Below are 13,367 nucleotides of genomic sequence, written 5' to 3' on the forward strand. Positions count from 1 at the left end.
ATCCTAACCATTTTACCACTGCTGACAGTCTCATCTTTTGCAATGTAACTGCTTTATCTGGCAGACCAGCTCACCTGAACCATATTATACACAGGACATACACTTTTGCCATCTCTGCACTACTTACTGCCCATAGCCTACATACATAGCGACTAAAAAGAGGAAAGGCTCACATAAGCTGGGCAAAGTGACAGACTTTTCACTACCCCACGCCATTTTAATTTTCGAAAGCCTGATGTGAAGGCGGGTGAACCACCACACAGCTCCCCACATCACTGGAGAAGCACTCACCCCTCGCCTCCCCAAGACTCTCAATACTCCTCCAACAACACTGGAGGCAAATCCAACTCTTCTTCGGCAACCTCTAGCCCAGCCAAATCAAAACAAAAATTACAACATGATAATCCCGCAAGGGAATCCAATGACACCCTTACTTCTCTGGAACTGACAAGGGACCTGCAAGATTCCATCGTGGAATTTCCCACACAAAACCATCCAGTGCTAGATACCACCTTGAAAGACATGCTGGTTTCCCTTCGCATCACCATTCATGCGGACATCCCTAGCCCGCCAATTTAAATCTGATATCGCTGAAGTCTCCCACAGGGTTACCCATGTAGAAGACAAGATGGAAGAATTTGCAACAACTTTTAATGATATAGTGGATGCCCACAACCAAAGGGATGAAGAAATGCACTGGATCAATACCAAATTGGCCGATCTGAAAGATAGATCCAGACGGAACAATGTAAAAATCAGGGGGATCCCAGAATTGGTCAAACAACAAGATTTAAAAAACGTACTTTACTAATATTCTGAAGGACGCTCTCTCTCTGACGCCCCACTGGAAGATTTACTGATTGACCGTATTCACAGACTCCCTAAGCCCCAACACGTTCCAGAAGATCTACCGAGAGACACGATTGCTAGGATTCATTTCTTTCACACCAAAGAGAAACTTCTGGCTGCTGCCAGGAACAAAGAATCCCTACCAGATAGCATGGCAGACTTATCCTTTTTTGCAGATCTATTGGCTTTCACTATGAACCAATGGAGACAACTTGCCTCTATTACAAAATTAAAAATTCTGCTCATATACTATATTTGGACACATGAAAGCGCCATAAAATGTGATTCTATAAACAGGTTTTTGGAAATCTTAAATGTATTTTAATGATACATTATGTTTGCTTATTTAAAATGCTGCATCATTTAATATGTAAAGCTTTCTTACTTGTGTATTAACATCATTTATTAAAGCCAAAAGAAAGGTGTACAGATTTCCGAGGAACAGTGCAAATATCCGTCCAAGATGCCATTTCAAGGCCAACCTAGGATGATAATTTTCCAATGCAGCTATTGTTTCAAACAATGGAGGGCAAAACATTGACAGCAAATTCATTACGATTTCTATCTGAAAAGAGAAAATAAGCATTGCATTACATTAAAGTTAAAAATAATATGGACTACAGAATTCAATAAGGCTGGATTCACAATACTGCACTGCAATTTAGATCCAATCTTCAAAGCTGTTTTGTAGTGCAGCTGCAGTGTGACTTGGTGTGTTTTTGATACATTTTTAATGTGCGTTTTACTACTGCGACTCAGCCAGCAGGGATGAGTTATTGGTTGCTAAGATGCTGGCACCCACCGATATCCTAACAACCAGTGACTCATCTCTGCTGTGAGCAGCAGGGATGATTCATCGGTTGTTAAGGACCCGCCAGTGTCCTAAAAACATTGTATCATCCCTTCTGTCCACGGGGGATTCGCCGCAGACAGCAGAATGTAGTCCCCTCTCAAAATCCATACCAGACCCTTTTTCCGAGAATGCAGCCCGGCAGGCCAGGAAAGAGGGGGGATGAGCAAGTATCCCTTCCTGAACCATACAAGGCCACATGCTCTCAACCTGGGGAGGACCTTGTCCCCAAGTTTATGAGGACAAGGGCCCCTTTCCCACAACCCTGGCCTGGTGGCTGTGAGGGTGCAAGGGGTAGCTTATTGGAATCTGGAAGCTCCCTTTAACAAGAAGGTGCCCAGATTACACCGCTTTTACACCGAGATTACAGATGTAAATCCATTGCAAATTATGATGAATGCTGGCCATTGAACCGCCTGGGAAAAAACTCTCCATCAGCCAAATTATGTCACCAGGTAACCCCCCGCCCTTTTGTTTACTTAGTAGTGTTCATCGTGATTGACAATAAATTAACAACCGGGAACAATTTTTTTCTATTATAAAGAACTTATCAAAAACTGTCTTGGGTTTTCATTTAATTTGGGCAATTACTATGTACCCCATACTCATTCACATGAGGGGGGCTAGGATCTGGGGGCTCCCTTCTTAAAAGGGTCTTCCATATATTAAGAGGCTACTTTCTCTGCACTTCCACAACCACCAGGCCAGGGTTGTGGAAGGAGGCCTTGTCTTCATCAACATGGGGACAACATGATTGCCATGTTGAGGGCATGTGCCCTGGCATTGTTTAGGGGGGAATTTACTCATCCCCCCTTTCCTGGCCTGCCAGTTTGCATACTCAGATAAAGGTGGGGTAAAGATTTTATGGGAACCCACGCCAAAAAAAATGGCATGGGGTTCTTCTTGAAATCCATACCAGACCAATCCTGTTTAATTTATACATAAACGACCTAGAGGAGGGGATATCTAGCACAATCTCGGTATTTGCGGAAGATACTAAACTAAGTATGCCAATATCTTCTATGCAGGATGTGGAAACCTTACAAGCAGACCTGAACAAAATAATGGGGTGGGCAACTGCATGGCAGATGAGCTTTAATGTTGAAAAATGTAAAGTGCTGCAAAACGGCGGCAAATTTGAAAAACGGCTGTATGCAAAAACGCTGTTTTCAGCGTTTTACATACAGGGAAGTGTAGTGGAGGGGTCTAGGGTCTTTTAGACCCTCGATCCCTCCATAAAGTGTACCTGTCACTGCATATTGCTGTCACAAGGGATGTTTACATTGCTTGTGACAGCAATAAAAGTGATCAGATTTTTTTTTTTTTTTTTTAAAAACTGTAATAAAGTAAAAAAAATAAATAAAATAAATGGGAAAAAAAAATAAAAAATTAAGCCTCCCCGATCACCGTTAGCTCGCGCACAAAAAAAAACGTATACGGAAGTCGAGCCGCGAATGAAATCGCTGTTCAAACCACACATGTGAGGTATCGCCGCGATTGCCAGAGCGTGAGCAATAATTTAAAAAAAAGAGCTACACTCTAACTCTAAACTGGTAACCGTTAAATAAATTTAAAGTGTCGCCTATTGAGATCTCTATTGCCCGTAGTTTGTCGCCATCCCACGGGGGGGGCGCAATTTTAAACTGTAACATGTTGGGTATCTATTTACTTGGCGTGACATCATCTTTCACAATATACAAAAAAAATGGGCTAACTTTACCGTTTAGTATTTTTTAAATGCAGTGAAATTAAATTTTTCCCAAAAAAATGGCGTTTTAAAGACCGCTGCGCAAATACCGCGTGACAAAAAATATTGCAATGACCGCCATTTTATTCTCCAGAGTCTTTGCTAAAAAAATATATATAATGTTTGGGGGTTCTAAGTAGTTTTCTAGGAAAAAATACTGGTTTAACTTGTAAACAAAAAGTGTCCGAAATAGGCCTGGTGGGGAAGTGGTTAACAACAAACGATTAATCCCTGCTGATCATAAAAGGAAGGGTTCACTGGTTGTTAGGACGCCGGTGGGTGCTGGCATCATAACAACCGGTATAAATTGCAGAAAGAATCACATAAAAAACACATGTAGATGCGATTTAATGCACTTCTATTAAAGTCTATGGACCACAGAAACAAACTGCATCCCACCAAAGTAGCACAGAACCCTACTGCAAAGTCACATCACAGTTGCAAAGCATTGATTTGCACAAAAACCATTGAAAGCAATGTAATTTCTATTGTCATGTGATTCAGTATGACTCAAGTCACATCTTAAACTGCATCAGTGTGAACCAAGCCTAAAAGAAAGTACATGAATTCTGGAATCTGTATAAAAAGGTGGTCTGCCAGCTCAGATACTATGGCCACTGCAATGCACTCACCTACAGCATATATGTACTTGCTCCTGTATGTAGCTCAGGGCTTGGGTGCCCCCAGGACTTTTGTGCCAGACCATAGTGTCAGTTATACTAAAATTCTCAATTTTCAGGTGAACCAAAGTCACAACTAACAATTAGTAGTTAGGTAAATTTGAAACAGCAAATGGAATCATATTCACAAGCCAGCCAAATGCTTTAATGTACAGGGAAAACACAATGTGAAATTAGCTTTCCTTTAATTCTAGGGCTCCATGCACACTAGCCTAAAAATCACTGCTTGGACACAGAGGAGACCCAGGGAAAGAAGCAGAAGGGTAGTATGATAAGCAGAAGCAAATAAATCAGCAGGAAGCCAAGCAGTAGAACACACCAATGAGGATCAACCTACATTAGACTGCCAAGCAACTGATCACTAGGGACGATCGAGCTTTTGAAAAGTTCGGTTCGGCCAGAACATCCGAACTTCCCGAAAGTTCGGCCCGGATTTCAGAACCCCATTGAAATCAATGGGACCCGAACTTCGGTAATCAAAAAACACAATTTTTAAGCCCTAAAACCCAATACATGCCCCTAAAAAGTCCCTAGGGTTCTGGGTCATGCCCCATTAACTATTAATCACACAAAAAAAAGTTCTTAAAAATTGTCATTTTTGATAAAAAAGCCAATTATTGAAAAAAAAAAAAAAGATTTTTTGATTTTTGACTTTGGATTTAGTATCTGGGGGGTCTAAAAAGTGTACATGTGAAGTTTCAGCTCTGTAGCATGTCCAGAACCATGAAAAAAAAAAGATAATTTTTCAGTAGAACAGGGATGTGGGACCCTCCTTTTACACCTATATGATCTTTTTTTTCTGGTTCTGGACATGCTACAGAGCTGAAACTTCACAGGTACACCTTTTAGACCCCCAGACACAAAATCACACAAAAAAAGTTCTTAAAAATTGTCATTTTTGATAAAAAAGCCAATTATTGAAAAAATGTTTTTAAAAAAAGAGATTTTTTGATTTTTACTTTGGATTTCGTATCTGGGGGGTCTAAAAAGTGTACATGTGAAGTTTCAGCTCTGTAGCATGTCCAGAACCATAAAAAAAAAGTTTGTTTGTATTAGAACACTTTCAGCACAGGAGTTTTCACACCTTGCCGGTTTCAAAGCAGGCATTTTTTTGGGTTCTTTGCAGTCAGGAAAAACATCTGAACTTGTGTATAGTGGTACTGTGCACAAGTTCTGATGTTTTGTCTGCCTCCAAAAACCCCCAAAAAATGCCAGCAAAAACACACCTGGGCATTTTTTCTTTGACGCTAGCGTTTTTTTTTGGCATTTTTTGGGGTTCTTTTGAGGCAGGCAAAACATCTGAACTTGTGTATAGTGGTGTATATACACACATACATATATTTATATACACACCTAGACATATATAGGTGTGATAGTAGCAGAAATATATGCTTGCGCTAATGAAATCATTTACAGTAATATATTTCTGCTACTATCACACCTATATATGGCTAGGTGTCTATATACATATAATTATGTGTGTATATATACCACTATACACAAGTTCAGATGTTTTGCCTGCCTCAAAAGAACCCCAAAAAATGCCAAAAAAAACGCTAGCTTCAAAAAAAAATGCCCAGGTGTGTTTTTGCTGGCATTTTTTGGGAGTTTTTGGAGGCAGGCAAAACATCAGAACTTGTGCAAAGTACCACTATACACAAGTTCAGATGTTTTTTCCTGACTGCAAAGAACCCAAAAAAAATGCCTGCTTTGAAACCTGCAAGGTTTGAAAACCGAGAAGAGAAGCTAACCCCCTGAGCTGAAAGTGTTCTAATACAAACAATATTTTTTTTTATGGTTCTGGACATGCTACAGAGCTGAAACTTCACATGTACACTTTTTAGACCCCCCAGATCTGAAATCCAAAGTAGAAATCAAAAAATCTCTTTTTTTTTTAATTTTTTCAATAATTGGCTTTTTTTTATCAAAAATGACAATTTTTAAGAACTTTTTTGTGTGATTTCGTATCTGGGGGGTCTAAAAGGTGTACCTGTGAAGTTTCAGCTCTGTAGCATGTCCAGAACCATAAAAAAAGGATTGTTTGTATTAGAACACTTTCAGCTCAGGGGGTTAGCTTCTCTTCTCGGTTTTCACACCTTTGCCGGTTTCAAAGCAGGCATTTTTTGGGTTCTTTGCAGTCAGGAAAAACATCTGAACTTGTGTATAATGGTACTGTGCACAAGTTCTGATGTTGTGCCTGCCTCCAAAAACCCCCAAAAAATGCCAGCAAAAACACACCTGGGCATTTTTTTTTTTTGACGCTAGCGTTTTTTTTGGCATTTTTTGGGGTTCTTTTGAGGCAGGCAAAACATCTGAACTTGTGTATAGTGGTATATATACACACATAATTATATGTATATAGACACCTAGCCATATATAGGTGTGATAGTAGCAGAAATATATTACTGTAAATGTTTTCATTAGCGCAAGCATATATTTCTGCTACTATCACACCTATATATGTCTAGGTGTGTATATAAATATATGTATGTGTGTATATACACCACTATACACAAGTTCAGATGTTTTGCCTGCCTCCAAAACCCCCCAAAAATGCCAGCAAAAACACACCTGGGCATTTTTTTTTGACGCTAGCGTTTTTTTGGCATTTTTTTGGGTTCTTTTGAGGCAGGCAAAACATCTGAACTTGTGTATAGTGGTATATATACACACATAATTATATGTATATAGACACCTAGCCATATATAGGTGTGATAGTAGCAGAAATATATTACTGTGTAAATGATTTCATTAGCGCAAGCATATATTTCTGCTACTATCACACCTATATATGTCTAGGGGTATATATACAGACATATATGTGTATATATACCCCCTATACACATGTTCAGATGTCATGTCTGACATCAAACATGTCCTCAAAAAAGCACTGGCAGTGGCAGCCCCTGCAGCATGAAAAATGCTTGGCTGGTGAGAAGCCATATTCCTGTCCCGAAGCAACTCAGAGAAATGATCATTTCTCTATAGCGGTCACCCTGCTATGGAAGGGTTTTGTCACCCTTCCATAGCAGTCACTGTCAGTTAACCCTACACTACACTACGGTCCCTTTACACTTAACACTTTCCCTACAGAAACTAAATTTTTGAAGCTAACTTAAGTGTAAAGGAGCACTCTAACTACACTAGATATCCCTTTCCTCACACTAAAAATAGCTAAATGACACTTTGTAACACATTAGAACAGAACAGCATTCCACTCTCTTCCATGTCCCGTACAAGAATGCTAGGAATTTGGCGGGGGCGATCTTATATACTGGGGGGCGTATTCACTAATGATTGGTCTAGGGACCCCCTAGTCACTCCAATCACATTCCTAGCATTCTCCTGCCCCCTCAATTGGCTTTTGCTAATGGTTCTGGTCCAATCACTGGCTTTTAAAGCCCATTTCCTGAAGCATTGCATTTTGGTCGGTTCTGGTTGCCGAATTCCGAACTTTTTGGGCAAAAAGTTCTAAATTTGGCCGAACCTCGAACACCCAATGTTCGGGCCGAACCGATGGTGGACCCGAACCGTTCGATCATCCCTACTGATCACACATTAAACAGATTAACACATCATGGACAATGGATGCCTATATGTCTGGATGAGCATACCAAAGTTATACCCCTAGAAATGTATGGGCCTATTCTTATCAACAATAGATTTAATCTCTGGTTGATAAAACTAATGCTAAGAAAAGTATGGTTAGATGCAACTGATGCCCACAATTCTTCAAGTCTGGGTTTTATTTCAAATAAAGATAAACTCTTTATCAGTTTGTATTGAATCCCACCCTAAGCTTGGTTCTTAGGGGTAGAAACTAGCTTTAATACACAGCCAATGCACAGTCAGAGTTCCGTAGCAATTCTTCTGTATATCAGTGTTCAGGTGAATGAAGAGCTAATGAAATGGCTGTTGGTTTCTAACCTGCCCGCTAAGGGGTGAACTCACTGACTCCATGGGCCCCACCTACAAATATACACTTGGGAGAAACACATTTGAAAATTCAGTTTTGAATGTTGTTTGCACATTATTCTCCCAGTCTATCAATTTAAATTCCATACCTCATTATTCTGATACCAGCTTGGGTTATCCAGTTTTTTAAATTCCTGTGCTCTCTGTACAACAAAGTAAATGAGGTAGCCACTTCCTCCAAGACAAGCGAGAACCAAAACATTTGCTAATATGATTAGAAAGCGTCGAAGATGAACATTTTCTTCCTTTGTGTTCTCTTGCTCTTCCACGATAGTTTCCTGTTGACAAAGAATATCAACTGAAAGTTGATTTTTTCAGATATCTAAGAAGTGAAGGTCATATCTGCTTAAACTGCATCTGTGTCAAAGCTATGAACATTAAACTATTGACATATTCTTTACAAGCAGTAAAAATCCCTAAAACTGGCCCTCACTCATGTCCTAGCTGCTTTTAAGGTGAATTAATTAATTAAGATCCTCAATGGTCATGATAAATATTGTTAATATTAATGGATTGGCAGACTGCCAAGATCTGGTCTCATGGTGTGCTACCACATTTATGGGTGAAAAATGGGGTATTTCCAATATTTGCATTCCCCTTTGGTGCATTCAGGGGCAAAGCGGGAATTAATCTACCATCGGTACTGAAAACTATTGTAACATTTCTTTGTTTTATGTTTAAATAATAATATCTTTAACCTGGAAAAGGGTGAATGGGGTTGGGTAAATGTATGTATCCAATATATAAGTGTAGCCAGTTGCTGGGCTACAGCAATATGGAGAAGAAGATATTGCCTTTTATTCTTTTCCCCTCTACTGTGGTACTGATGTTATGTGGCACTATTCTCCTCTGGTCAGCGGGGAAAGATCTAAAGCCAAGCAAGCCACTAGACTTCTATGCAAATTGCTGAGAATACTGGGAGTTTTAGTTTAAGACAGTAGCCATATAATGGCTACACTATAATGGAAGAATGGAGAGAGGATTTTTATGAAACTGCCAGGGAAAGTTTTTTCTCTTAGCACCTAGAAATTTAGAGGGAGAGCCTCTCTGTCTTGATATTCACCTGCCAGCTGGAGACCATACCAGCAGAGATTCTAGCCTGGGACTGGGAGTGAGGACACCCGAGGGCAGCACAGCACCGCTCATATTGCAACGCCTGCACTGCTGCAGCAGGGAGACTGGAGCATCTTCTCGCCCTCCACTTCCCAATACTGATCACCGCAGGCTTTTGGCAAGAGACAGAGGGGACCCCCCTTAAACTGCTAAAAGGGACTGAGCCACTGACAGCAGGACATCAAATGTACCCAATCCATTCCACACCCATACTGTACTCTTACTTAAAGGATATTGGAGAATTTAATAAAATAAAATTGAATAATACATTTTAATATATATAAAGAGGGTGGATGTTTGGTTACAGTTGATGTGAATTCACTATATACCAGCATCAACCAGAAAGAGGCTATGCAAGCAGTAAAATGGGCTTTGAAAGAAAAAACGAATTTGAAGAAGAAACAGAGTGAATTTATTCTTGAGTTGCTGGAATTTACCATAGTGAACAACTATTTTTGGTATGGTGGTGACCATCTACTGGTCACTGGAAGTTGAACATGACACCTCTTTGCAAAGAGCTCTCTGAGGATCTGAAAAAAATAATTTTTGCTCTACATAAAGATGGCATAGGCTACAAGAAGATTGCCAAGTCCCTGAAACTGAGCTTCAGCATGATGGCCAAGACCATACAGTGGTTTAACAGGACAGGTTTCATTCAGAACAGGCCTCACCATGGTCGACCAAAGAAGTTGATTGCATGTGCTCAGTGTCATATCAAGAGGTTGTCTTTGGTAAATAGACGTATGAGTGCTGCCAGTATTGCTGCAGAGGTTGAAGGGGTGGGGGTTCAGCCTGGCAGTGCTCAGATCATACGCCGCACACTGCATGAAATTGGTCTGCCTGTCTGTCGTCCCAGAAGGAAGCCTCTTCTAAAGATAATGCACAAAAATGCCTGCAAACAGTTTGCTGAAGACAAGCGGACTAAGGACATGGATTTTCTGGAACCATGTGCTGTGGTCTGATGAGACCAAGATAAACTTATTTGGTTAAGATGGTGTCAAGAGTGTGTGGCTGCAGCCAGGTGAGAAGTAGACAAGTGTGTTTTGCCTACAGTCAAGAATGGTGGGGCGAGTGCCATGGTCAGGGGCTGCATGAGTGCTGCCAGCACTGGGGAGCTACAGTTCATTAAGGGAACCATGAATGCCAACATGTACTATGACGTACTGAAGCAGATCATGATCCCCTCCCTTCAGAGACTGGGCCGCAGGGCAGTATTCCAACATGATTAAGACCCCAAACACACCTCCAAGATGACCAATGCTTTGTTAAAGAAGCTGAGGGTAAAGGTGATGGACTGGCCAAACATGTCTCCAGACCTAAACCCTATTGAGCATCTGTGGGGCATCCTCAAATGGAAGGTGAAGGAGAGCAAGGTCTCTAACATCCACCAGCTCAGTGATGTTGTCATGGAGGAGTGGAAGAGGACTCCAGTGGCAACCTGTGAAGCTCTGGGGAACTCCATGCCCAAGAGGGTTAAGGCAGTGCTGGAAAACATTGGCGGCCACACAAAATAATGACACTTTGTGCCCAATTTAGACATTTTCAGTTAGGGGTGTACTTACTTTTGTTGCCAGTGGTTTAGACATTAATGGCTGTGTGTTGAGGTATTTTGAGGGGACAGCAAATTGACACTGTTATACAAGCTGTGCACTCACTACTTTACATTGTAGTAAAGTGTCATTTCTTCAGTGTTGTCACATGAAAAGGTATAATAAAATATTTACAAAAATGTGAGGGCTGTACATTGTAAAGTTGAAGGGGGATCATTGTGGAGAATTGTTTAAAGAGGAAGTAAACCCTCCTCAGGAAGTTGTACCTATCGGTAAGCCTATGATAAGGCTTACCTATAGGTACTGTAAATATCTCCTAAACATGTACCGTTTAGGAGATATTTACCTTTAATGCAGCCAGTGACGTCACTGGCGCATGCGCTCTGAAGGAACGGCTGATCGTGCCGTTCCTTCAGAGCCCCGTGCCGTGACCGTCGGCTCCCGCGCGCGTGCGCGGGAGTGACGTCACCGCGGCTCCGGCCAATCAGATGACCGAATGCCGCCATCCCGGAAGACGGGCGACATGTCATGTCGCCCGTCATACAGGTAAGAGAGCGGCACGGCGGGGGCTCGTTCTAAGGTAAGTATTTCATAATGAGCTAGTATGCGATGCATACTAGCTCATTATGTCTTTCTCTTGCAGGTTGTAAAAAAAAAAAAAAGTTTTTAAACGAGTTTACAACCTCTTTAACATGTACAATTAGGGGTTTGATACGTTTTAGCAAATTTTCCATCTTAGTAGTCTAGAGTTCCTCCTTAATAATATGCATGGTCCCTTTAAGAGATGTAAGTGTTTCCAAAGCCCTTGTAAAAGAGATAAGTATAAAAGGGTTAGAACACATGTACGCTAGCAATTTAGGAAATATTAATGTTTTTTTAGATAAAATGTTAAATAAGGTTTTTTAGTTATTACATTACAGTGGCAATTGGGCTGATGCCCACTATAAAGATGACTGCAGATGTCCTACCGCTCCAGGAAGTGTCAGGGAAGGGCTCCCCTGCTGGTGGCACAATGGCTCCTAGATCCATAGGCTGCAGTTCTAGCATCCACCAGTGGGTGTCTCTCAGCAGCCAGAAGCTCATATCATCAGTCTTTACCTGATGTTTGTTGCAGGTTGTGTATTTAAACCCTGTCCATGCTCTTCATTCCCTCCTTGGTGTTGTCTCCATGTGCCCCTGACCTGCATTCCTGTGTTCCTGTATCTTGTTTCCTGTTCCTGGACCCTGATCCCTTCCCACCTGCTCTCTCTGTCTCCTGTTACCCTCTCCCTGTTCTGCTCCCAGCTCCCTTGGATCTGCTTGATCCCCCATGTATGACCTTGGCTCTGTTACGATTAGGCTTGCATTCCCTATTTGCTGTACATATTTGGTTTAGGCAGTTGTTTACTGTGTGTCACTATTTGTTTGGTTATCTGGCTTGTTTTACAGTTTGCTTTATTGGAGGTGAGTTTACATTTATGTTGTTCACCTATTTTTAAATACGTTATATTATTTGACACTGAATTTGTGCCTGACATTCTCTGTGGCAGTCCACAGATTTCTGGTCATACCAGCAGCTGACATAACACCAAGTCCAGACCAGAGGTGGCTGCACAGGGAAGCCATCTTGGCTTTGCTGTTTGTGGCAAGATATATCCTGAGGAGGTTATGTACTTTTCTTTGTGACAGAGGAAAGAGAATACTGCTGCCAGATATTGAAGGAGTGGGTCAGAGATCGGCTTTTAGAATGTATTCACCTTGCTCATTGTCTAGTTGATCGGGGCAGGATGTTATTTGGAGATGTTCAGCCATTGATTCAGGTTTGTGCAGAACTGGCTTTGTCCAGTATTCTTAAAGGCAGTGATGACTTCCCCCCCTTCAGTATGCCTCAGGTAGAATCACTGGTGTGGTTATTGCAGGATGACTCGGCTTATTTCTTTGAGCACTATTCAACATGTTTCCAACAGGTGCTAGTAGAGTGTATTAACACAGTGCAGTCTCTTGTCAGAAAAGCAGAGTGTAAACTGAATTTTGTTCAACCGTTACTTCAAGCATGGTCAGATATATTACACTCAGCCTCAGTCTGCTTGCAACAACTTATTCCTGCTGCTAGACACCCACTTGCACAAGTATATTCCTCTCCATCACCCACAGCAACCACAGTTGCAGCCCAGTATACCCTGCTATCAACTATTTGTCAGTGCCCTGTTTCCACTTGCTGCACTTACCCTGCCTTTAACCCATTAAAGATGATCTCTTCACCTCTGTCTGCGACAATCCCACAAAAACTCTCCTTAGCAACTGCTCCCTTGTTTTCACCATTCCTCAGCTTTTTTCTTTTATCAGCTGCCCCTCTTACTCACAGCCCTGCATTCACATGCAGAACCTCAGTGGCTAAAACCAAAAAAAGAAACAAACGTTTTTCCCAACTTGCACAATCCTTCCATTATCAAATTTTGCTTCCACACCATCCCATCTGCCCCAGTCTGATGATCTGGTGCCTGCCGCCCAGTCTGATGTGCCTCTGCCTGCTGCCCAGCCTGATGTGCCTCTGCCAGTTGCCCAGCCTGATGTGCCTCTGCCTGCTACACAGCCTGATGTGCCTCTGCCTGCTGCCCAGCCTG

The 13,367-nt window shown here is 41.5% G+C and overlaps 1 protein-coding gene across 1 annotated transcript in view; it reads right to left on the reverse strand.

Moving 5' to 3' along the window:
• The window catches only part of LOC309544384 (transmembrane channel-like protein 2-B), a gene marked incomplete at both ends in the record, with an annotated part of 202,500 nt that overhangs the window by 74,126 nt on the left and 115,007 nt on the right, over positions 1 to 13,367 (reverse strand). Inside the window, 2 exons of the mRNA XM_082243297.1 lie at positions 1,235 to 1,414; positions 8,191 to 8,379. Of these exons, the coding sequence (XP_082099423.1) occupies positions 1,235 to 1,414; positions 8,191 to 8,379 (369 nt within the window). The remainder of the gene's footprint in view (positions 1 to 1,234; positions 1,415 to 8,190; positions 8,380 to 13,367) is intronic.

This window comes from Pelophylax lessonae (assembly GCF_965119305.1).
Source record: "Pelophylax lessonae genome assembly, chromosome: 1".
In the NCBI taxonomy this organism is placed as follows: Eukaryota; Metazoa; Chordata; class Amphibia; order Anura; family Ranidae; genus Pelophylax; species Pelophylax lessonae.